Source organism: Zalophus californianus, chromosome 10 (genome assembly GCF_009762305.2).
Source record: "Zalophus californianus isolate mZalCal1 chromosome 10, mZalCal1.pri.v2, whole genome shotgun sequence".
Taxonomy (NCBI): domain Eukaryota; kingdom Metazoa; phylum Chordata; class Mammalia; order Carnivora; family Otariidae; genus Zalophus; species Zalophus californianus.
This window is the reverse complement of record NC_045604.1, coordinates 72,334,322-72,358,400: the sequence shown is the minus strand read 5'-3', so window position 1 is coordinate 72,358,400 and position 24,079 is coordinate 72,334,322. Positions and strand designations below refer to the sequence as shown.

Here is a 24,079-nt window from a genome sequence, read left to right as displayed (position 1 = left end):
GTGGCCTGTGCCAGGCGGGGCTCCTTTGGGAATGGCTGGCCGTTGGATCGGCCGGGCACCAGGTATCCCCTGCTCCGGGGCGGCCTGTCTGGATTCTGTTTTGCGGGAATTCCTGGGTTTGCCGGGTCAGGCCCAAGGCCTTGCCTATTAAAGATGCTTGTTTGTTGTGCAGCCTGCTCAGGGACCGTGGCTCACAGGCTCGTTGGGTGGATGTTCCAGGAGAATCTTGAGACTCTGTTTAAGGAGAATGGTACCCTGGCCAAATTGAAGCATGTACTTCAATAGGCCCAAACCTTCATTTCCGAATCCCTCCCCGATGTCTCCCATCTGCCGTGGGGGTCCAGCGGTGCACGCGAGAGGGGCTCTGCCAGACCCCAGCCCGTTTCCCTCGGTCAGAACTGCGATTTCTGTTTAATGCTGCGAAGGCGGTGCTCAGAGGAAACAGGCCAGGGTTTGACAAGGCACTTTCTGGGGGTGCATCTTCCCCTCTTGTACTTCAGAAAGTTTCTCTGCCTGGTCTCTGCTAGAGGTTCAGAAACACGGGGGGTTAGCTCGAGCTAGGGGCGGTCCCTGTGCATCTGCTCTTTCTGCCCAGTACCTTACGGCATCGGGGCCACTTTGGGTGACCCTAGAGCCCACGAGGTGGCGCTCGTCATAGGGGGAGCCCCACTCTGCAACCCTGCGGCTGTGCTCCCTGGGGGAGACAACAGCTGGGGGCTCTGTGGGCTCCGAAGTGGTGGCACTCAGGCTTGTGTCTCTGCGTGTGGATGTGGGCTCTGCTTGTGACAGTCCTAGGAAGGGTGACTGGACGGGCAGTGTAGGACCCGTCACCTTCGCTGTGTGCAGCTGGCTTTCCCTTTCCCATGTCTTAGTTCCGGGGTGTTTGAAATCGCTGAAGCCTCGGGAGTGAGAACCGGGACCAAAATCATCATCCACCTCAAGTCAGACAGCAGAGAGTTCGCCAGCGAGGCCCGGGTCCGAGGTGAGCGGGAGCCTGGGCTGCGGGGGATGGGTGCACGACGGCACCGGGGCTGCGCAGTGGTTAGGGCGCGGCTCACGGTGGTCTCCTGGGGCTGCTGGCTCTCTGTGGCGCCGGGAGGCCAGGCCTCCTGGGGCACCGTCAGGTTTGGTTCTGTCTTCTGCCCTCAGTGCTTGCACGCAGTGCGTTCCCTGCCCCCCCTGTGTTGTAAGATGCTTCCCGAAGCCTGCGCCTGCTTCACAGAGAACAAGAGCTGGCGCTTCCATGCGGTGGTCTCATCCAGGTCTGAGTGGATGCTTCTCTGAGGTGCCGAGTGCTTCCAGGATTCACCATTAACCCACAAAACTATATTTATGCCACCAAGAAGATGTGGGGGTTCGTGATGGCCTGGGCCTCAGATCTCTGGTTCTCGTATGAGTTCTGGTCACTCTGCAGGCAGGACATTGTCCCTGACATGGCCTGGCTTTGCACCTGTGAAACTGCTGGCCTGGAGTTGCCCTGGTGTGCTGTTACCTGCAGCCACTTCCAGAGCTTTTGTATCCAGAAGCTTCCTGTATTCATTGTTGCTGTGTGTTTTTTCTCTTTTCAAGATGTGGTGACAAAGTACAGTAACTTCATCAGCTTCCCCTTGTACCTTAACGGAAGGCGCATTAATACCTTGCAGGTGAGACCCTCGGCTGCCTGAAGGGCTCGGGTGGCTGTGGGGAGCGTTTGGTACATTCCAGCGCTGGACGGACAGTGTCGGGGCTGGGTGGCGCTGTTCGAGTCCCAGCGTGGGGAGTCCCCTGTGCAAGGCCAGGTCTTGACCCCTCCGTGTCCTGTCCCCATGCACCATGTGCAGTTCAGCGTCCTTCATGTGTTCACAGAGCCACAGTCTGTTCTAGAACATTCTCATCCCAAAAAGGACCCTGCCTGTGTTAGTAGTCGCTCCCCATCTCCCCTCCCATCACCCCTGACATGTCATGTCAGTGGAATCAGACACTGTGGCCTTTGTGTCTGGCTTCTCACCATAACGGTTCCAGGGTTCATCCATGTTGGAGCCTGTGTCAGTCCTCTGTTCCTTTTTACAGCTGAGTTATAGTCCACGGCTAGACCATGTTTCTTTGTCCATTCACTCATTGATGCACTGGTGATGTCCTACAGGCATGTGCAGACCTCTGGGCTGGCCTTTCCTGACGCCCTGTACTGGGAGGGGGGAGCGCCCTTGTTCTAGAGCCTCTTGTGTGTCTTTGTGGTTCCCCCCTTCCTCCCCACACTGGAGTGGGTGGGGCTGGAGACTGGGATGGAGGCTTGCACCCGAGCCCACAGCTCTGGTCTGTCCCATGGGTGGGTCCTTGGGTCATCCTGGGGGCGTACTTGCCAGCACCCAGGGCCACAGGCTCCAGAGGCCCAGCTCTGTGCGGTTGTTGGGAGGGCACGTCTTAGACACTGCGGCCTCATGTATCTCCATTTCCAGGCCATCTGGATGATGGACCCCAAGGATGTGAGTGAGTGGCAGCACGAGGAATTCTACCGCTGTGTCGCTCAGGCCCACGACAAACCCCGCTACACCCTGCACTACAAGACGGACGCACCTCTTAACATCCGTAGCATCTTCTATGTGCCAGACACGGTGAGGCCTGGCGGGCGTGGGGCAGGGGCTGCCAGTGCTTGTCTGCTGCTCCTTGGGATGGGGGCCTCCCTCATGGCGACAGCGTTTCTCAGCACCAGTAGCACTTGCCTTGAAGGGTGACAGATCAGCACAAACATCACAAAAATTAACTTGGTAGCATCAGAGTAAAAGCAAAATTCATGCCTCCGGTTAGGTGAGCACAGGGTTTTAAAGTGGGGGGGGTGGTTCACGTGCCATCTTGGGGAAGAACAGAATCATTTGGTCATGCGGGCTTGGGCTGTTGTAGACCTATGGGGAGACCCTCAGAGCAGCGTGTGGGTGGCCTTTGCATGCGGGTGCACCCCTGAGCTGTGCGGCTAACTGGGGCTCCGTGGTGTTCTGATGAGTTGGCGGGCACTCTGTACTTGTGCTTGACCCCTAATACCCCATGCTCACAGCAGCATGGCGAAGGCTCAGATGAATCCTGCGAAGGGGAAATCTGCTCAGGGGTTAGAAAAGCTTCCTGGCCTTTTCTGACTGCCGCTCTTGTAACATCCCATGGCTACGCATTTTGGGAAGCAGCATGAGACCCTCACTACTGAGTGAGTTCCGCAGACCAGTACCAGCATGTCCTGGGACTTATTAGGGATGCAGGATCTCAGTGGCCCCAGGATCTCCATTTCAGCAGGATCCCAGTGTGATGTGCGTGCATGCTGCAGGTTTAGAGCAGGAGTTGGGGGATGGTTGGGACTAGTTTGGGCTATATAAGCCGTGCACATCCTGGAGCCCTGCCCCCGTAACGTGGACACCCATAAGCTGCAGATGAGCCCGGCTGTGTTCTAGGAAACTTCATAGACCCTGCAGTGTGGATTTCACATATTTTTCACATATCATGAGACCTTCGTTTGCTTTTTCACAGTCCTTTAAAAGTGTACAAGTTAAAAAATAAAAGTGTACAAGTTGTGGGGTGCCTGAGTGGTTCAGTCGGTTAAGCATCCAACTCTTGATTTCGGCTCAGGTCATGATCTCAGGGTTCTGGGATCGAGCCCTGAGTCAGGCTTTGTGCTCAGCGGAGAATCTGTTTCAGATATTCTGTCTCCCTCTTTGCTCCTCCCTCCTCAAATAAATAGATACATTAAAAAAAAAAATTACGGGGCACCTGGGTGGCTCAGCTGGTTAAGCGTCTGCCTTCGGCTCAGGTCATGATCCCAGGATCCTGGGATCGAGCCCCGTTAGCGGGGAGCCTGCTTCTCCCTCTCCCTCTGCCGCTCCCCCTGCTTGTGCTCACTTGGTGCGCATGCATGCTCTCTCTCTCTGTCAAGTAAAATATTAAAAAGAAATAAAAATGAAAGTGAGCGAGCTGTTCTGGGGCTATACCAGCCAGGTGATTTGGCCTGTGGGCTGTTAGTTGCTGACCCCTGGCCCCTGTTGGGTTTGGCTCTGTTCACAGGGACGTGCAGGTAGTCGTTTATGTTCTCCAGGGGAACAAGCTGAGGGGCTGCAGTTGCCCGGAGAAGGCCCATGGCCTGCTCCCCGTGCTGAGAGCATCTAGGGCTTCTCAGCAGACAGAGGGTGGCCTCCTGGCCTCTCTCTCCCTCTGGGTCCCCACACTCCCCACCCGCCCCCGCTCCCCAGTGCCGACCTCTGTCGGAAAGGTTCTGAGTTGTCCTCAGAGCTCCCCAACACTGTTCTCTCCTTGTCCCCAGAAACCATCCATGTTTGACGTGAGCCGGGAGTTGGGCTCCAGCATCGCGCTGTACAGCCGCAAGGTCCTCATCCAGACCAAGGCCACCGACATCCTGCCCAAGTGGCTGCGCTTCGTTCGAGGTAAGGCACTGATGCCGGTGCTTCGCCGTGTGGGCCGTGGCCCTGCAGCCCCGGACTGCGCAGCTGCCGGGGTGAGGCGGGGCTGCCGACTCTGGGAGAAGGCATTCGTGTGCTGTGGGTGCAGGGTCGGGGTGAGCAGGCACAGGAAGCTGCTCAGCGCTGCCCAGGGAGCTTCCCGCCTCTGGCCGCCTCGTCTTGGTGCAGGGCCAGGGTGACAGGACACGTTAAAATGGTTTGTTTTTTTTTTTTTAATTTATTTGACAGAGACAGCGAGAGAGGGAACACAAGCAGGGGGAGTGGGAGAGGGAGAAGTAGGCTCCCTGCTGAGCAGGGAGCCCGATGTGGGGCTCGATCCCAGGACCCTGGGACCATGACCTGAGCCGAAGGTGGACGCTTAATGACTGAGCCACCCAGGCGCCCCTGAATGGAATTCTTTTTAAATGTTTATTCATATTATGTGAGTTTCAGGTTTACATATGAATTGTCTTGAATTTGAGCGAGATTATAGCTTTAAAAAGTATTCACCTAAACCATTGTGTCACCTTAGCCTCCAAAGTGTGAGGTGTCCACAATATAGTTGTGATTCTGAACATAAAGTCCAGGACGTGGTTTCAGAGTGTCAAGCTGAGGCTAAAATCAGCAGCTCTCCCTGGCAGAGCTCATCGGCCTTGCTGGCTTTTTTTCTGATTGCTTTGCTGTGACTGGGGCTGTGTGCGTCAGCTCTGGGGCATCAGTGGGACCTGGAGGGGCCAGAAGGTGTTGCCTCACTGCATCTCCCCTGTGTCCTTCGCCAGTTTGCTGTCACCCAGGTGTGGTCTCACTTGGTGTCATGCGGGGAGGCAGAAGGGGGTGTGCAGTGAGGACGGGGCAGAGCCGCGGGCGCTGCAAGGGTCCTGACGGCCTGTGTCTCACTCAGGCATGGTGGACAGTGAGGACATCCCCCTGAACCTCAGCCGGGAGCTCCTCCAGGAGAGCGTGCTCATCAGGTAAGCTGCACAGGAGGTGGCCCCTGCAGCACTCACCTTGGCCACCAAGGGTCCCCAGGGAGCATGAAGGAGTTGAGAGCCGAGTGTGGTGCTGCGGTGGGACCAGGCCTGGGGGGCCGTGTGTGGGGAAATGCCCCCACCTTGGCCATGCTGGGGGAGACTCCAGGCCTGCTGCCTCTGAGGTGGAGGAGGCGAAGGATGACAGTCGCAGGAGGGATCTGACCTTGGTCCACAAAGGTCACTAATGATGTGAAGGTGACCCTCTTTTCGGGAAGTCTCTCTGGAATCCCTGTGGGCTGAAGTGGCTGCATTTCTCAGCTCCCCACCCTGACTGTAGCAATAGCTACTGTTTGCTGAGTGCTAACGCACACCTGGGACCTCCCGGGGCCTTTCCTGGGCAGCCCGTATCGTCCTTTGAGGGGGCTCCACAAGGTCATGGTTGCAGAAAGTTACAGACCAGTGACGCCAGTCAGTGGGTGCACCTGGATTTGAATCCGTGTGCTTAGGGGCAGGCACTGCACAGTGACTGCAGCCTGGCATGCAGAGCCTGACTTTGGAGTTGTCGTCCCATCACTAGGGATGTTCACATGGCACATGACGAAGGGGGTGTCTGCCAGGCATCTCCGTGTCGAGTTATTCTTTTCCCCTTTGGAATTAATACACTGTACATGGGGGTGGTATTTTGCAGCTGTGTGAACAGCATCTTGCTTCATCAAACTTTTTAAGATTTTATTTATGTGAGAGGGAGTGTGCACAAGCAGGGGGAGCGGCAGAGGGAAAGGGAGAAGCAGACTCCTTGCTGAGCAGGGAGCCTGATGCAGGGCTCTATCCCAGGACCATGATCTGAGATCATGATCTGAGCTGAAGGCTGACACTTAACCAACTGAGCCACCCAGGTGCCCCGCTTCATCAGACTTTCAGTGTATTTATTATAGTATGTGTGCATTTTTAAATACCTAAAGTTTATTTATAGGAACTGATTTTCCATTTTGTTCAGTGGGTTCTGATGTGTTACTGTCATCGTGCATCTCGATGCCCACATGTCGTGCAGCGTAGCCAGCAGGAAGGAGCCCGCCCGGACTGGCTCCTGGGCCCTTTGACTATGCCCCCACCTTGCTTTCAGCATCCTTGCTTTCGGCACAAGATGTTCTAGGCTCTCCTTGTATTTCGCCTACATCTTGTCCTGACCCTGGAACCACTTACTCCATGAAGGTGCCCCGTTTCCTTTGATTGGAACATGGTATTGAGAAGCCAAGATCTGGGCCCTAGGGATGGCGTTGCTGTTGGGGTGTCCTTTCTCCCAGGCCCTCTTAGTAGTCAGCTAAGGAATACACGAGGTCTGCGTGTGTGGATGTGTGTGCCTCTGCAGCAGTACTTGTTTCTGAGTCTGGTGAGTTCACCAGTGACCTCCCGACACCACTGGGACTTCCTGGTCTTGACCCTGCCCATGTGTGCTGCTCCCTTTGACCGTGAGCCATCTGTTTCTCGTCATCCCTAACCTGTGGAGCGTTGACCAGTCACCTGCTGTGAAATCAGCTTGCCCGTGGCCACTGCCCTCCCCTCACATCGGTGCCCCCCGCACCTCCTGGGCTCTGACCTTCCACACCGGGCTGCGTGGTCACCCTCCGGGCGCTCGATGTCCCATCCTAGCCACTCTGGCTGCCCCAGCCCGGGTGCAGGTGCTGTCCCATCCTGCCCTCGGGCTGAGGGATTGGGGTTAGGGATGGGAGCAGAGAGGGAAGGCTTAGGGGTAATGTGAGACTCTTGCCCCCTACCCTGCGTTATTACAGAAACACACGGTAATTTTGCTTTTGTAAAAGAAAAGGCAAAATATTAGGAAGAAAGAATACCCTTGATACCCGTAATGAAGCCGCTTGTAATTTCATGCCATTGTATAATGCCACAGTCAACACCCTGATCCCCTGAAGTCCGAGTTTTGTACGGTTGGTTGTGCCTGTAGCGTGTGCCGCATCAGCCCCGGCTACAGCGCACACCCTGGCCGGAGGGTGGATCCCGACAGGGACACTGCAGTGCACAGAAGGCAGGGGGACAGTCTTGGCGCACGCGCACCACACCCTATGGTCTGTTCGTGTCTGTATCTGCTGCTGCTTCCAGCACGGGCACTTTCTCACATCCTTCAGAACCACTAGAGGATGTGATGTTTGGCCAGGCAGCTTGTTACGTTCCTTCAGTCTAGTCTTCCCCAGTCAGCATGGGGGCTGTGCGTCCCCGCGGAAGGCCAGTTCCTAAAGCTTGCTGACTCTGGTCTCAGGTGTGATCTGCAGTAGGAACCGAGGCTGTAGCCTCCAAAGGGGGGTTGGTTCGCATTCCTTCTTCTCGGGGGCGTCTCTCCCCGGCTGGGATTTGTCAGGGGTCCCCTTTGTTTTTGCTTCATCTTTTTTTGTTTTATCAAAATGGTGTCATTTTCACTTCTTTGATTATTAGTGGGAGTGAATGTTTTTTGTGCCCTTTGACCTTTTGTATTTCACAGAAGTTGTTTGGGATAAATGTATTTCTGTTCTGCAGGAAACTCCGGGACCTTCTACAGCAGAGGCTAATAAAATTCTTCATTGACCAGAGTAAAAAAGACGCCAAAAAATACACCAAGTTTTTTGAAGATTATGGCTTGTTCATGAGGGAGGGCATTGTGACCACTGCCGAGCAGGAAGTCAAGGTAGGGTCTGGGTTTCTGGGCCTTTCTCTGGGTTGCCATGGGCTGTGGAGGCCCGAAAACTGAGCTTCTCGGGACATGAGTGTGGCCCAGCCTGGCGCCGCGCAGGGGTCAGTAAAGGCAGTGTTTGGCTTCTGGGCCTCTGTCGGGGGACACAACAGGCCTGGTGCCACTTCCCAGAGCCTCCTTACCGTGTCCCATAGCACTGAGCTCTTCCTGGCCTGATGCTGGAAGGAAGTGGGTGTGCATGGTCTCCCACAAGAGTTCAGGGTGTTCAGGAGATCACAAAAGGCAGGGGACAGGGCAAGGTGCCTGGTTCTTGGAGTGGGAAGGGCAGTCACGGCATTTGCACAGTGTGATTGGTGGAAATTCTTTAATGCGGTGTCTCTGGGGCCAGAGTTCAATTTAATTACTTAATGATACGATCATCCCATAAACATTTTTTGGCCAATTTTAAATTGCCATATAATTCACATACCATAAAATTCACCCTTGTATTATTTTTTTGACGATTTTATTTGAGAGCAGGGACAGAGGCAGAGGGAGAAGCAGACTCCCCACTGAGCAGGGAGCCCGACGTGGGGCTCAATCCCAGGACCCCAGGATCATGACCTGAGCTGAAGGCAGACATTTGATTGAGCCACCCATGCTCCCCAAAATTCACCCTTTTAAAAAGTGAACAGTTCAGTGGCCCTTCATGCATTCACAAGTTGTGCAACCATGACCATCCAGTTCCAGAACATTCTCTTCCCCTCAAAAAGACATCCATGCCCATTAAGCAGGCCCTCCCAGGGCTGGGATTTCATCTGCTGCACCAGAACAGCAGTGAGGAAGGAAGTGACCAAGCATCTGGGGTTCGCCAGGGGGTGTTTCAGGCCATGGGGCTTGGGCCTCAGGCCCTCCTTGCTGCTGGCTGGTGGCAGACTCCTCCAGCTCCTGGTGTGGGCCTGTCTGAATTTCCATGTGCTGTCAGTTATGTATTTATGGTTAACAGCACCTAGGTGGCATTTTCATTTCCATCGTGCCATTTCGTCGGACATCGCCTCTGAACAGGCTCCAGTCTTCCCTGTGTTCCCCTCTCCCTGCACGTCTGTGTTGGATAATCCAGGAGAAGTCAATGGTGTAGACTAGGCAGACTTTAGTTCTTGAGTCACATCTGGGCTGGTGGCATCAGGGACCCAGGCCCCAGCTTGTTGTCAGGTAGCTTACCCCACCACGGGCTAGTTCATGCTGTGGGGAAGTCTGGGAATGTGGCCTCCACACCGAGTCCACATGCCCAAGAGGCAGGGTCAGTGACTAGAATGGAGGGAGGATGCTGGGTCCAGGAAAGTCTCTGCCACGGACAGTGTCTGGCCACTCCTGGGACAGGACCAGAAAGCCCTTCTCCACAGGGCCCTGGACCACCTGGGTGAAGGTTCTCTCCAGGGTCCCCTGAACTTTTTGTTTTTTAAGATTGTATTTATTTGACAGAGAGAGATACAGCGAGAGAGGGAACACAAGCAGGGGGAGTGGGAGAGGGAGAGGCAGGCTTCCTGTGGAGCAGGGAGCCCGATGTGGGGCTTGATCCCAGAACCCTGGGATCATGACCTGAGCCGAAGGCAAACGCTTAACGACTGAGCCCCTCCAGGCGCCCCTCCCCTGAACTTTTGATGTGGGACCTAATGGATACCACCAGAGTCCCCACAGCCGCCCCCCCTACCCCGGGGCTGAGCACTATCCCTGGGCCTGGCAGCCCGGGTTGAGGCCGGCCAGAACCCTTCTTCCCCGTAGCCATAGGCTTCCGAGGTCTGTGCCAGGCAGGTGGGAGGCTTTCAGAACAGGACCTGGAATGAGAGCAAGCTGGCCTTTGTCCGCAGGAGGATATCGCAAAGCTGCTGCGGTACGAGTCCTCGGCCTTGCCCGCTGGGCAGCTGACCAGCCTCCTGGACTATGCGAGCCGCATGCAGGCCGGCACCCGCACCATCTACTACCTGTGTGCCCCCAGCCGGCACCTGGCCGAGCATTCACCCTACTACGAAGCCATGAAGCAGAAAAACATGGAGGTGGGTGAGCCACGGGCTGGGGCCAGGACAGGGTAACCGGTGTCTGAGCCCCTGAAGGAGGGTCTCTGCTTAGTGGACAGTGGCTGAATGGGCCCAGGACACAGGAGAGCCAAGCAGTGCGAGGTAGCATCCAGAGGCCCAGCCCAGCTGCCGTTAGTCTGTCTCTGGGAAGGGACGTGGGGTTCTGTAGAGTCACTGTTGCTGCTGGTGCGTCATAGCCCAGGGCCTGCTCAGGACTGTGCTGAGGCCCTAGGGTCTCTGGTGTGGCATTTCCGGACGTGGGACCCCGCCTGCCTCTCACGCGCCCCTCTCTTCCTGTCACGGGCAGACATTTCAAGGCCCGACGCTGACGTTCTCCGGCTCTCGCAGGTTCTCTTCTGCTATGAGCAGTTTGATGAGCTGACCTTGCTCCACCTTCGTGAGTTTGACAAGAAGAAACTGATCTCTGTGGAGACGGACATCGTTGTTGACCACTATAAGGAGGAGAAGTTGGAGGATGGGTCCCCAGGTCAGCTTGCCTTCTGTCTGGGCCCAGGCCTGGGCAGTGGCCTGGGGGTGTGGGGAGGCAGGCCCCGGGGGGCTATTTATATGGGGTTTTCTTTGCTTGTTTGTATCTGGGGTCCCCACCCTGCATAAAAGAAGCTGCTGGGAACATCTTTGTTTAGATCCTGGGACCTCTCCTATGCTCCTTCCAGCTTGGCTTCCTGAGAGAATTAGAAATCATCTTCTTAAAACTCCTACAAAATTAATATGGGCCTGGGGCGCCTGGGTGGCTCAGTTGGTTAAGTGACTGCCTTCGGCTCAGGTCATGATCCTGGAGTCCCGGGATCGAGTCCCACATTGGGCTCCCTGCTCGGCGGGGAGTCTGCTTCTCCCTCTGACCCTCTTCCCTCTCGTGCTCCCTCTTGTTCTCTCTCAAATAAATAAGTAAAATCTTTAAAAAAAAATTAACATGGGCCTCAGGCAACAAAAGTGTCCTTTTTTAAAAGTAGGCTCCACATCCACTGTGGGGCTTGAATTTGTGACCCTGAGAGCGAGAGTCACATGCTCTACCAGCGCAGCCAGCCGGGCGCCCCTAAAATGTCCTTTTTGAGGTCCAGTTTTACCTGCTTGCTTTTAGGTGAAGAGCCTTCTGGGAAGCTTCTTTGTGCTGGCGGCCAGTGGGGGGTGGAGGGAGCCTTCTTTAAAACCCGCTCTTGGGGCTTTAGCGTTTCAGGCCCCGGCGGGATCCCCTGGGGTGGAGTCGCCGGTAACAGCTCAGAGCTCACTGCCTTCTCTCCTGTAGCTGGTGACCGCCTGTCGGAGAAGGAGACGGAGGACCTGATGGCTTGGATGAGAAATGTGCTGGGGTCCCGTGTCACCACTGTGAAGGTGAGGCCTTCCAGAGGGACGGGCCACTTCCCAGCTGCCATGGCCCTCTGTGACCCCACTGCTGTGGGCTGAGTGGCTGGCTTCGTGCGCGTCTCCCGGTGCCGCTCGAGGCCGTGACCTGGGGTGGAGACGGGCATGTTGCTGCCGCTCCTACGCGTGTGCACACAGCACCGGGGGCGTGAATGCTTGCGGGGAGATGGTGCGCCCGGACGACCTAAGGCCCCTGGGAGCCGTGGGCAGGGCTGGAGGGGTGGTGAGAGCGTTGTCTGTGGGAAGGAGGCTCGGGCCATCGGGATGGGCGGGCCTCCAGGGTCCTAGATAGTCGTAGGACTCGGCGGTGGTCCCTGTGCAGCCGAGAAGCGTGAGTAACCAGGCAGGATGGCCCTGGGACAGCCACTGATTCATGAGAAGCTGGTAGCTGTGAGGGACACGGGAGGAGGGAGTCCCCAGTCAGGATTCTGTCCCGGGGACTTGTGTGGCAGTGGCTCGAGCTCCCTTCTCAGTAGTGCATCAGGCGGGGGGAGGGGGGGTTGTCCCCAGAGATCTGCATTCTTTCGTGTCATCTGGGGAAGCTTCCGACCTGGTCAAGACCCTGTAGCCCAGCCCTCCCTGCCTCCCCCCCTTTGGCTCCTCCCTCACCCGGTCCCTGGCCTTGCTTGTAGGTGACTCTTCGACTGGACACCCACCCTGCCATGATCACCGTGCTGGAGATGGGGGCTGCCCGGCACTTCCTGCGCATGCAGCAGCTGGCCAAGACCCAGGAGGAGCGCGCTCAGCTCCTGCAGCCCACGCTGGAGATCAACCCCAGGTAGGCTCCCGGCCCCTTGGGCCCAGGGCACGGGCCCGCACGATCCTCCCCCCGCCCAGTAATCCACAGTGGTGTGTGAGCTGCTTGTGTGTCTGACAGCTACAAAGGGCAAAAGGCTTACATGCAGTTTGGTGACCATAAAGACACCACCTGTGTGATCCAACTGCATTTCAGTTTACACGTCCCCCCAACCCCCTGCGGGAGGTTCTTGAACACTGCAAGTGGCCCAGTGGGGGCCTGTCCCTCCTCAGTGGCCACACAGCCCTCACTGTAGAGACGGAGTTCCTGCCCGAGCTCTAGTCCGCCATCCGCCGTGTGTCCTGGAGACAGATCTGAGTGGCCTGTCAGTGGAGTCCCCGGGCACGTGCTTCGGAAGTGCTTCCTTCACTCGGCGACAGGCGGTGCCCAGGGAGGGAGGCTGGGGGTGCGGTCGTGTTCGGGGCGGAGTGACAGGCCGGAGTGTGCCTCAGTGCCGCGATTTAGTCTTTCTTAGTGAACTTGTGAGTAGTTCTCATTTGGGGGCTGCCGGGAATGGGTTGCTCTGAACACTCCTGTCTCGTCTGGCCCCCGCGCGTCTCCCTGAGGCTCACCTGCCCAGGTGCCCTCCGCGGGGCAAGGAGACGCCGCTGTTCGCACACTGCGGCCCCGGGCCCTGCGCGCGAGGACGCGCCCAAGACTGGCCTTTTTCCTGTTCTGTTTCATAGTTTATGTACGCTTTCTCGGTTGCCACTGTCATCTTCCAGTGTCGTTTCATCTGTCTAAAGATGTGTTCTGAGAAGTTCTTAATTTTAATTTAACGAAATCATAACTTTTAAAATACTCATTACTTTGGTTGAAGTCTAGTGGACATACGGTGTTAGTTTAAGGCGTACGACATAATGATGTTGACGTTTATGGACGTGACAACGGGCTCACCGCGAGAAGTCCCTTACCCCATCACTGTGCTACTACCGATGGTTCTGTGCTGTACTTCTCTTCCTGTGATTGACTTTACAACTGAAGTTTGAGCCCCTCAACCCCTTCGCCCACTGCCCCTGTCCCCCCACCATGCTGGAAGTCTGTGTTCGTTGCTGTTCTAGGTTTTGGAGAAATCTTTATCAGAGTCTTGAATGTATTGTCTAAAAGCTTTAAGGTTTTAGTCCATCTCTCATTGGTTCGGGATGTGGGAGAGTTGTCTCTCACTCCACATGAACACCTGCTTGCCCTGTGCCGTGACTGCTCACAGCTGCCCTCTCCCTGCTGATTGGCTTCACGTCTCTGTCCAGCATCACGTGGCCGCAGTGCACGGTGTTCCCCGCACATCTGTATTCAGTCAGTCCCCCCTTATTTCCCTTCAAGGGTATCTTCCCTCCTGAAGGTCTGTGCTTGGACGAGGTGGCCTGACAGGTGTCCCCCCGCTCCACCCCCACACACAGTTGGGCTTGTGGTTGAGGTTATACTGGCTCCAAGTCAATTTCGAATGAACTGGCATCTTTGTGTCCAATCTTTCATCCATGAACATGCCAGATTTCTCTATTTAGGTCTTATTTAGTATTTTTTGGTAACTGTAGAGAGATTGCACATTGTTTATGATGTACCTTATTTATTGGATATTTAGAAATGCCATTTTCTAACTTGCAATTGTATATGAAGATTTTTTGGAGCGATTTTGTATACAGTAGTAATTTTATAAGATTTATTTTACAGAGAGGGAACACATGGTTGGAGGTAGGGGCGGAGGGAGGGAGAATCTCAAGCAGACTCTGCATTGAGTGTGGGGCTCGATACCATGACCCTGGGATCATGACCTGAGCTGAAACCAAGAGTTGGCTCCTTAACTGACTGAGCCACCTAGGCGCCCCTTCAGTAATTTTTTAAATGAAATTACACCAACAAGTTACCTAAAATGTTAGAAAATAGCAAAAAGCAAACATCTAGGCTTGTCCCCTACCACAGTCACTACAGCCCATTTGGTGTTTTTTCTGGACTCTGGTCTTACATTGTTATATGCTTTTTTTTTTTAAGAGAGAGTGCAAATGAGCATGGAGGGGGTAAGGGAGAGAGGGAGAGGGCGAGAGAATCTCAAGCAGACTCCCTGCTGAGCGCAGAGCCCGTAACCCTGAGATCATGATCCGAGCTGGAACCAAGTTGGATGCTCGACTGAGCTACCCAGGCGACCCTGTATGTTTTTTTTTTAATTACTATTTTTAATCGTTACCATATTTTTCATGTTGGTTTATAATCATAAATTTTGTTTAGACTGCCGGGGGTAGGAAAGAGGTTCCTCTTCCACGTTGTGAGCCAAATGACTAGACACAAGAGTCTGTGGATGAGAGGTTGGACGTGGCTCACGGCCAGTCGCACGGCGTGGGGCAGCTCCGCGCAGGAGCCGCTCCCGTGGCACCTCTGTCCGGCTGCGCAGGGGGCTTCCAGCTGTGAGTGCCTGGCCCAGGCGCAGACTGGCCCCGTGGGCATGCCTTCATGCTGGCTTGGAAGTGGTTCTGTGAGGGAGCTGTACTGGGTGCTCATTTCTGTTGCCAGAGCCTATTCTGAAATTTTAGTTGCTTTTAAAATTGGTAATTCGTTCATCTGGTTCAGAAATCCAAAGAACCAAGAGAGTTCACAGTGACATTTCCCTTACACCTTTGCCCCCCATGTGGCCCACGTTAGGTGTGTGTGTCTTCCCAGAGCCAGCGGGTGCGTGTGCAAGCACATTTGCTGGTGGGTCTTGGAGTGTTTTACCAGATGCAGTGCTGTGGGAAGGGGGTTGCTGTGTCTCAGAGCAGTGTACGTGCCCAGTTTACAGACTCCACTGTCCTCTGTGGCAGACACACTTGAATTTCCCTGACGCCTTCAGTTTTACCAAACTTCTCAATTTATTTATGGTGTTTTCTCCTGTGCAGGAAGAGATGCACTTCTCATGCAAAGCTCTCTCCTTTTTGACCTCTGTGTATTTTGCTTCAAAAGTCCTTCTGAAATTTTCCTCTAAATGTTTGTATTTCTTTTGATCTAAGAATCCAGTAGAAATCCAGTAGCATTCTGAGTGATTGGCCAGTTACCCTCCCTCATGTACAGTTAGGCGATCTCTCTGTTTGCACCAAGATATTCGCTTTTTTCTTTTTTTTAAGATTTTATTTATTTGAGAGAGAGAGCACGAGAGGGAAGAGGGTCAGAGGGAGAAGCAGACCCCCCCGCTGAGCAGGGAGCCCGATGTGGGAGTCGATCCCAGGACTCCAGGATCATGACCTGAGCCGAAGGCAGTCGCTTAACCAGCTGAGCCACCCAGGCGCCCTCGCTTTTTTTCTTTTGTTTTTAAAAAAAGATATTATTTATTCATTCAAGAGAGTGAGAAGCAGATTCCCTGCTGAACAGGGAGCCTGACACAGGGTTCAATCCCAGCACTCCAGCTGAAGGCAGATGCTTAACTGAGCCACCCAGGCACCCCAAAAATGCTATCGGCTTTTTAATGCTGTAGTTTATTTTTAAAGTAAGCTTTACACCCAACATGGGGCTTGAACTCAGGACCCTGAGATCAAGTCACTCAGAGTCACTCTACCAGCTGAGCCAACCAGGGGCCCCAGATGTTGGCTTTCCACTTTTCAGAGCCAGCAATCCAATTACTGGAGCCTTATAATACACTTTAATACCTGCGAGAGCTCTTCCCCTGGCTCTTCTAACATGTTTATGAATTTAAAAGATTTTTTTTTTAATACTAATAGGTTCATCTGTTAAATGTATGGATTAAGTAGGGTTTCTGACAACTAATGTCTTTTTCATATATTTTGGTACTTGCTGCATTTGCTAATCAAATCTATTTCTCCTGGTTTTCTTGGTATGTCATCTGAAATTGATATGTGCTTTTCCTTTTATTAGCATGAGAGAGGCAGGCTTCCCACTGAACAGGGAGCCCAACATTGGGCTCGATCCTGGGGTCCCAGGATCATGACCTGAGCCGAAAGCAGTTGCTTGACCCACTGAGCCACTCAGGCGCCCCCGTTGTGCTTCTTGTACTGGACCATCCTCCTACATTTTTTTTGAATGTTCAGATAACCCCAAACTCTCAGAAAAGTCATCAGAACACAGAGGCTCTTGAGCTCATTTCTGGTGTTTTCTATGCTATAGACACACGCTGATTAAGAAGCTCAGTCAGCTGAGAGAGAGTGAGCCTGACCTGGCCCAGCTACTGGTTGATCAGGTGAGTCTCCTGGGGACGAGCAGAACTGCGGTGCCCACATCGTCTGGTGAAGTGGGACACCTGTTACCTTTAAAACCCTGGTTTGAAGTTTTGAGAGAGTGCGTGGGGTGGGGGTGGGGCACGGCAGCAAAGGGAGAAGCAGGTTCCCTGCTGAGCAGGGAGCCCAGTGCGGGGCTTAGTCCTAGGACCCTGAGATCATGACCTAAGCCACCCAGGTGCCCCTAATACCCATTTTGAAAAAGGTAGTGCTCTTTTTTTTTCCCTCTGCAGGGCCTTGTCCTCTCACTGATGAGGTTACCCCTACCTTTCAGATCTATGAGAACGCCATGATTGCCGCGGGGCTCGTCGATGACCCCCGCCCCATGGTGGGCCGCCTGAACCACCTGCTTGTCAAGGCCCTAGAGCGACGCTGAGGGGCCGTGGGCATGAAGGCCCCGAGTCTACGCGCAGGGACTAGGGCTCAAGTAGAGGACGATGAGGTAGCCTGAGACAGGACTGGTGACAACACCCCCTTTGAGCTTTATTTACTTAAAAGCATTTGTTAATCTAAATGGTAAACTGGTAAACTTGTGTCTGGACTGCAAAGGCAGGTAGGCGCTCGGCTGCCACAAGGCCCTTACTCACACAGGAAGCAGAGATAGTGCCAGGTCTACTTCCCCAGACTCCAGCTGCTGGGGTGGTTCAGGGGAGGGTGCTCAGAGGAAAACCTCATTGCCCATGCTTACCGTGAGGACAGGCAAGCTGGAGAGGTAGAGGGGAGAGGTCACCAGCCCAGGCCCCATTCACATCAAACCATCTTTAGCATCACCTCCACCGGGTAATGGTCACTGATGGCCTGGGCCTGTGGGGAAACCCATAGTGAGGACAGGGGTGCACGGCCCGCTCTGCACACGGTACTTTGTGACCGGACACCCCCCCCCCCCCCCGCCCCGGCACCATGTGCTGGCCCCAGCAAAGCTGAAGCACGTAAGGGAGGACACCTACCAGCTCGCTGCTCAGGCCATAGGCAGCCTGGAAGTCAAAGGGGGTGGCCGAGTCCGGAACGATGGCATGCTGGAGCAGCGTCCCTGCCACCACAATCCTGCCGCACACAAGAAGGTCCCTGGCTGGGCCCCACTGCCTGCAGCTCAGGAGGGTGACTGCCCCAGAGGAGGCAAGGCTGCTCCCAGAGTCGACCCCCTCCCTACCTGTCATAGGCACAGTGCGTGGCGGTGGCCGTGGTGTCTGCGGTATCAGGAATCAGCCACTGGAAGGCCGGGTTCATGCGCAGGCGGATGGAGGCCCACTGGGAGGGGGCCACGTAGCTGCAGCCAGCATTGAAGTCGCCCATGAGCATGATGTCCTAGTAGGAGACAGCAGCTGCTTGGCCTGGGCACGTTGCACATGCCCCCGGAGCCTGGGGTGGGGCACTGACCTCCAGGTCCCACTTCTGCCGGACATCCAGGTAGACATCATAGAGCGAGTCCATCTCCGCCACGGCGTCCAGGGGGGCCGCATGCAAGGGAATAATGGCGAAGGCCTGGACCGCTGGGGAGAGGGTGGTCCTGCTCAGTCCCAGGGTGGGGGCATGAGCCAGTCCCAAGGCGGTGTGCTCCCGAGTGCCTTCAACGTCAGACCGAAGCACTGGGGGGGGCCAGGGCTTTCCAGGGCCCCCAGGAAGAGGTGCATACCCGTGAGCGGGGAGTGGAACAGGACGATGGCGGGCTCGCGGCTGAAAGTGTCGTTCCCACAGGGCTCGCAGCCGTCGTCATACTGGTAGCTGTCCAGTACAGACACCTGGTTGGGTCTGGGGAAGGCCAGGGGCTTAGCCTGGGACCGGGGGTGCAGCCTGGTGGAGGGGGGGTGGCCCACACCAGGGCCCCGGGCTCTTGGAGGCCACAGAGCACGAGCCAGTTCCTCCCCGTAGGACAGACTGCTGCCCTTGAGGACCCCCTCAGCCTCAACGTCCCCGGGTGGCCCCCATTTCTCGGCGCTGGGGCTTTACCTGAACAAGAAGAGGTACTGTTCCTTGTAGCTGTTGCGGCCCAGCGACTTACTGACCACGAACTGATAGGTGTTGGGGTCATCCCTGGATTAAGGAAATGAACATGCCCGTCAGAGGGCCCCCAGGGAACCCTCCTGTTGCCCACAGCAGGGCTCTTGGCTCCGTCAGGCAATGGTACCGTGCCATGGGGGGAGGATCACCGTCCTGTGCCTCCCCAGCCCCCCCCCCCCAATCACCCACTGATTGAGTATGTCCAGCAGCTTCCCCACGGCTGTCAGGTGGCTGTCTCTGACCTCCTGGATGACAGCAATGTCATAGCGACTCAGGATCTGTGGACAGGGCCACGGTGGTGCTGAGCAGGGCAGCCTGGGTGGACACCGGCTGCAGGTCCCCACAAGGGCTGAAATGCTCCCTGGGGCATCTTCAGGTTATGGTTTGGCCTGATGCTCCTGCCTGGGATTCTGTCACCGACCATGGATGGAACAGCAGACGGGGGTCCTCCCTGTCACCAGAGGCTCTCTATACCCTGTCTGTGGTCGCCCTCAGGACTGGCTGCTGCCCCAGTGTTCCCAGAACCTGTTAGACACCCCCACCCTGGGGTTCCTTGGGGACAGGCCGGCCTGGACTGACCTGCACAATGTAGTGGGAGAGCGTGGCATTGGACATCTTGGTCTCCCCAAAAGTTCGGATGTTGAAGGCTGCTATTTTCAGGGACAGGGCCACCTGCAGCAGGCCAGCCAGGGCGAGCAGTGCCCCCATCAGCCTGGCGCCTCTCATCGTGGAACAGGAGGGATGTTTACCTGTGAGTCTGGAAATAAGACAGTGCCTCCTCCTCCCCGAGTCCAACCAGGTGGGGCTGGTGGAGCCCAAAGTGGAGTAAATCCTGTTTCTGTGGGCTATGCTGAACAGGCCAGGCTGAGCACAACCCTCTCCCCAGTGTCCAGAGAGCCAGACAGCTAAGTAAAACGCCCTTGGGTCTTCTCACTACACCTGCCAGAAGACCAGCCCCTGTGAGAGTTGCCGGCCCGAGGTGGCCCCCGGCCCTCTGTTGCTGAGACACCGGCTCACTGCCCTCCCTGCTCCAGGCACCCACCCAGCCTGGACTGGCAAGGGCTCTTCCCAAGGGGCCAGTCACCTGAGGGGCCTCCAGGCCTGGCACCCCTTTTCCATGGGCCCTGTGTCACACTGCCCTTGGGGCACCAGACACTCACCCGAAGGTCAGCTTCTGCAAGGACGATGAAAATTCTTACAAGAGTTAGGAATAGATATCCTCTGCTCAGTATCTATGGTCTCCTTTTGCTACTTTAAGAAAAATTAGTTACAAAGAGAGTGAATTAAAAAACGGGTGAGACACCCATGCAGAGTTGCAGCTGAGTCCCAGCACAGGGAATGTTTGTTTCCCCCTGGGGTTTTAAAGGTTTACGCAGTTGTGACCTTTCCCAGGGCATCACCTGGGGGACAGAAGAATGGTGCAGCCTGTGTGGCTTTCCCACGCACCTGGTTGGCTGGCGTGCACCTATTCCAACAGGCACAGGTTCTTGCTGCTGTAAAAAGAGCACCAGATAATATTTGCCATTGGTTTCAAAAAGTCTAATGACCGGGCCAAGGTGCCCGTGTCCTTCACACATGCTGCTCTCCCAGGTAGCAGGTGTGTGTCAGGGGGCGGGCCCGGCTGTGTTCCAGTCTGGAGATGACCTTGGAGCCACAGGTCAAAGCCAACCATTCCCCCCGAGACCCAACCACCGCTTCCTCATGGGTCCGCAGTGTCGGCTGCAGGCCACTGGGCTGGAAATTGGGCTCTCCCTGAGGAGCACGTGCCGTGGGCCCCAGGAAGCGGTGGGATGCAGGGCCCACCTCCATTGCCAGCAAGGCAACGGGGAACCTTAGGGTGAAGAGTGTGTTTCAGGCGGAGGTGACCCCAGGTGACTGAGGGACACCATCAAGCAGCTGAAGGCTCTGGGCTAGGCCTCATGTCCAGTCATTTCTGTTTTGAAATCCCTGACTGTCCTGTTTGTGGTCATTTTCTGTGTCTGCAGAAACAAGTCACTAAAAAGCTGGTGGCTTAAATTGACAAAAATGTATTCTCTAACAGCTGTGGAGGCCAAAGACCAAAATCCATTTCACGGCGCTGAAATCAAAGTGTCCCGGGGGCCGCACTCCCATAGAGACATGGGGGAAGGTTCCCTGAATCTCCAGCTCCCGGGGGCTCCAGGTCACCCCACTCCATCCACCCCCGTCGGCACGCTGCTGTCAGTTCTGTTCCTCTTACAAGATCCATGGGATGGGATTTAGCATCCTCCCGAACCTTCAGAACCTTCTCCCCATCTCAAGAGCCTTGACTTGATTGCACCTGCAGAATCTATTTCCTGCCTTCTAAGTTAACAGTCAGAGGTTCCAGGGGTTAGGCCAGGGATCTCTTCTGGGAGCCATTTACGATCCCCTGGAAGGGACTCCGCCCATCAGGAGGGGCCACAGGACTGGAGGACAGGGAGCTTGGGGCGGCCTTGAGGCAAGGGTCAGGGAAGTGCGGATCCAGCCAGGGCGTCACGGGGCAGGAGGTGGCAGAGGGGATGAAAAACCAGTCAGAAGGTAAACCAACAAGACCAGGAGTCCAAGGTAATGAAAGCCTGCTGACAGACGGCTGTGGCTGTCACACCAGTCCGTTCACGTGTCCCTCCTGTGTAGTCAGGTGGCCTGGCCCTCAAACTGCCAGCACGCCCATCACAGCCTGAACAAAGATTTGCTTGCTGCCTCTCCCGTTCTCCATCTCTTGAGTTTTTAAGCACATCAAAATCCAGATTGTGCTCAGCGAGCAAGACTGTTGGTGTGTGCACCGCAGGCACCTGGAGCCTGTTCTCCCATGCACTCGTTGCTAGACACCCCGTGCCGGACCTTTCAAGGGAAATCTGGGAGCAAACGCAGAGGGAGGCTGCCAGCCCCGCTTCTGAATGAACATGGAATGCCGCCCACAGGTGGCATTAAGTGTCACCCTGCAGCTACCTGGTCCTTCCAGTTCTCAGCACACGCAACACGGGCACCTATCAGCACACCCCTCCTGGGCAAAACGCTGCCCTTGTGCCCTGTGGAGCTCCCTGGTGTGGTCTCTGCCCTCCCTCCTGGGTCCTCACTGCGGCCCCACTTATACCAAGAGCCAGGCCCAGTGCATGGCTGCCGTATCGGCTGCCCTAGGAGTTGGGCCTGCAGGAGAAGCAACACGGCCCGCAAAAGAGCTTCGATCAGGAGTTGGGGGTCTGGGGGCCGCACCAGACTCACCTGCTGCATCTTCACCCATTTTTTTTTTTAAAGATTGATCTATGCATTTGAGAGAGCACGCACGTGCGCAGAAACGGGAGGGACAGAGGGAGAGGGAGCCCGACAGGGGACTCGATCCCAGGACCCTGAGATCATGACCTGAGCTGAAGGCAGACACTTAACGACTGAGCCACCCAGGCGCCCCGCATCCTCACTCTCATTTTGAGCCTCGTCTTCATCTATAAAATGGGGAAAAAACTGTCACTACCCTCCTCTTGGGTTTAAGTATCAACGGATAACATTCCACGGAAGACACATATTACATCTCCTTAAAAATCGTCTTTATCCTTAAGAATAATAACCCTCTCAAAGGCTCTATTTGTCACTCTCTTACCTTTTTCTCATGGACTTTTCAGTTTTTATCAGTCAGCTCTTGTGTAACAAGCAATCCCCAAACTCAATGTACAACATATGCTTCCTCATGCTCACAGGCCTGCAGCTACCCAAGGCACAGTCCTGTAAATGGTGGAAGGTGAAACTTCCAGAGGAGCAAATAAACGATGCCTCCAGAGGCCCCAGTTCAGAATTTGCATGTTGCCACCTCTGACCACATTCTTTTGGCCTCCACAGTGGCCAAGCTCAACACTAACAGCGAGGAGTCCGGGTACACTCCTCCCATGCCCAGCCCCACAACGGAGACACAGAATAGGTGGCCAGGGAAAGGTAGGAAGCCCCATGCTTCTGGCATTTTTCAGTCCTGACAGCAGGGAAATGAGCGCTGACAGCAGACCACCTTCTCTGATCAGGCTGAAGTATTTTTACATCAATCCTGAAAGACTGACACCCTCTTTGGTTAAACCCTGCTCCAGAGACGGGAAGGGGAAACTGCACGTCACAATGGTTTACTGAAGTCAAAGCCAGGTCTTCAGCTCTGGTATGGCTGAAATCAAAGGATAAGGAAAACATCCTCTAAGCACTAAGGCTGGCAACAATGGCAGCAAAGGAACACCTCTGTGCAGGTTGGTGGCCTGCATGTCACAGTAACTGCCACAAGACCCTGTGACCTGCTTCTGAACGCTCTGGGGGTGGGGGTGGCTTGACACCAAAATGTAGCCCTGGGGTGAGGATGACCACGGAAATGGGAAGGACACACAGCTGTGGTTCCCACACTGACCCTGCTGGGCACCACAGGACATGCAGCTTCTGAGGGGACCAGTGATCCTCAACATGGCTGGACACTGTGGTTCAGGTGCTCACGGTTTCAACAGTTTCTCTTGCTACATTCCTTTCCGTTGCTGCAGGTCTGTGCAAGGCTAGGTTTCTGCGGTTACTGAGAATGTTCTGTGTGAAAATCCGTGTGCAGCAGGCACTAGGGATGGCAGCATCCACTCTGATTCCATGATTGTAAAAGTGCCCAATAGGCTTACGTTCCATTCCTAAGTAATTTTGGTGACTTACTGAAAATATTTTTTCTTCAAATTCATATGTACAGACATTCCTCAATTTATAATAAAGGTTATGTCCTGGTAACCGCTGTAACCACATTGAGAACCATAACTTTCCACTGCAAGTTGAAAATGTTGAAATGCACTTGATACACCTAACCTACCGAACACCAACACCTTAGGCTCGCCTACGTTAAACGTGCTCGGAACACTGACATTAGCCTACAGTTGGGCCAAATCCTCCCACACAAAGCCTATTTTATAATAAAGCATTCAATATCTCATGTAATTTGCTGAATACTGTACTGACAGTGAAAAACAATGTCTGCCAAGGGTATCGACTGCTACCCTTGTGACCGCATGGCCGACTGGGTGCTGGGGTTCCTGCCACTGCCCAGCATCCCGAGAGAGGATCCTACTGCAGATCATCGGTCCAGGAAAAGATCGACGTTCAAAATTTAAAGTATGGGTTCTAATGAATGCATATCATTTTTGCACATTATAAAGTCAAAACTCTTAAGATGAACCATTGTGTGTTAGGGACTGTATATTACTTTTCCAAATGTCTCTAAGTTGCTAGGACATAAATACTTAAGTTGTTTAGACTTACCTATTTAATTAATGGAACTGTTAGGTATTTTTGGTCTAGGCAGTCCCTTAGAATAATTACGGAACCTTACATAGGGGTGCTCTGAACTGAGAACGTCTGGGAACCTTTGGATCTAACACATACATAATGAATATGCCTGAGTTACCGTATCTATAGGTTCCTATACGGAAGATACCTTCTCTTCCAGCCTTCATCATTTCTAACAGAGTGAATACCTATCTTTTCACAAATTCTCAAATCTACAAACTGCTAATGAGAATAATTGCGATCTCAACTGTTTTTAAATGCATGAGTACATACCGATGTAAAAAATTCATCAGCCACCTTTGGGAGATAGTG

At 54.6% G+C, this 24,079-nt stretch overlaps 2 protein-coding genes across 15 annotated transcripts in view; one reads left to right on the top strand and one right to left on the bottom strand.

Moving 5' to 3' along the window:
- The window catches only part of TRAP1 (TNF receptor associated protein 1), a 52,614-nt gene extending 35,455 nt beyond the window's left edge, over positions 1-17,159 (top strand). Inside the window, exons 7-18 of the mRNA XM_027614157.2 lie at positions 873-982; positions 1,570-1,643; positions 2,436-2,591; positions 4,277-4,397; positions 5,314-5,383; positions 7,910-8,057; positions 9,911-10,096; positions 10,466-10,604; positions 11,382-11,467; positions 12,130-12,275; positions 16,377-16,449; positions 16,761-17,159. Of these exons, the coding sequence (XP_027469958.2) occupies positions 873-982; positions 1,570-1,643; positions 2,436-2,591; positions 4,277-4,397; positions 5,314-5,383; positions 7,910-8,057; positions 9,911-10,096; positions 10,466-10,604; positions 11,382-11,467; positions 12,130-12,275; positions 16,377-16,449; positions 16,761-16,862 (1,411 nt within the window). The 3' untranslated portion in view covers positions 16,863-17,159. The remainder of the gene's footprint in view (positions 1-872; positions 983-1,569; positions 1,644-2,435; positions 2,592-4,276; positions 4,398-5,313; positions 5,384-7,909; positions 8,058-9,910; positions 10,097-10,465; positions 10,605-11,381; positions 11,468-12,129; positions 12,276-16,376; positions 16,450-16,760) is intronic.
- DNASE1 (deoxyribonuclease 1) overlaps positions 10,104-24,079 on the bottom strand; it is a 49,347-nt gene continuing 35,371 nt past the window's right edge. For 8 of the 14 annotated variants that reach the window (XM_027614159.2, XM_027614168.2, XM_027614163.2 and 5 more), the window contains 8 exons: positions 19,064-19,977; positions 18,674-18,762; positions 18,434-18,517; positions 18,120-18,235; positions 17,864-17,976; positions 17,637-17,791; positions 17,175-17,530; positions 10,104-10,569 (listed from right to left, as the gene is read on the bottom strand). In XM_027614159.2, coding sequence (XP_027469960.2) covers positions 17,254-17,530; positions 17,637-17,791; positions 17,864-17,976; positions 18,120-18,235; positions 18,434-18,517; positions 18,674-18,762; positions 19,064-19,210 — 981 coding nt within the window. In that variant the 5' untranslated portion in view covers positions 19,211-19,977 and the 3' untranslated portion in view covers positions 10,104-10,569; positions 17,175-17,253. Of the gene's footprint in view, positions 10,570-17,174; positions 17,531-17,636; positions 17,792-17,863; positions 17,977-18,119; positions 18,236-18,433; positions 18,518-18,673; positions 18,763-19,063; positions 19,978-24,079 lie in introns of those variants that run through there. The other 6 variants (XM_027614166.2, XM_027614169.2, XM_027614173.2 and 3 more) reach the window with 5 other exon arrangements.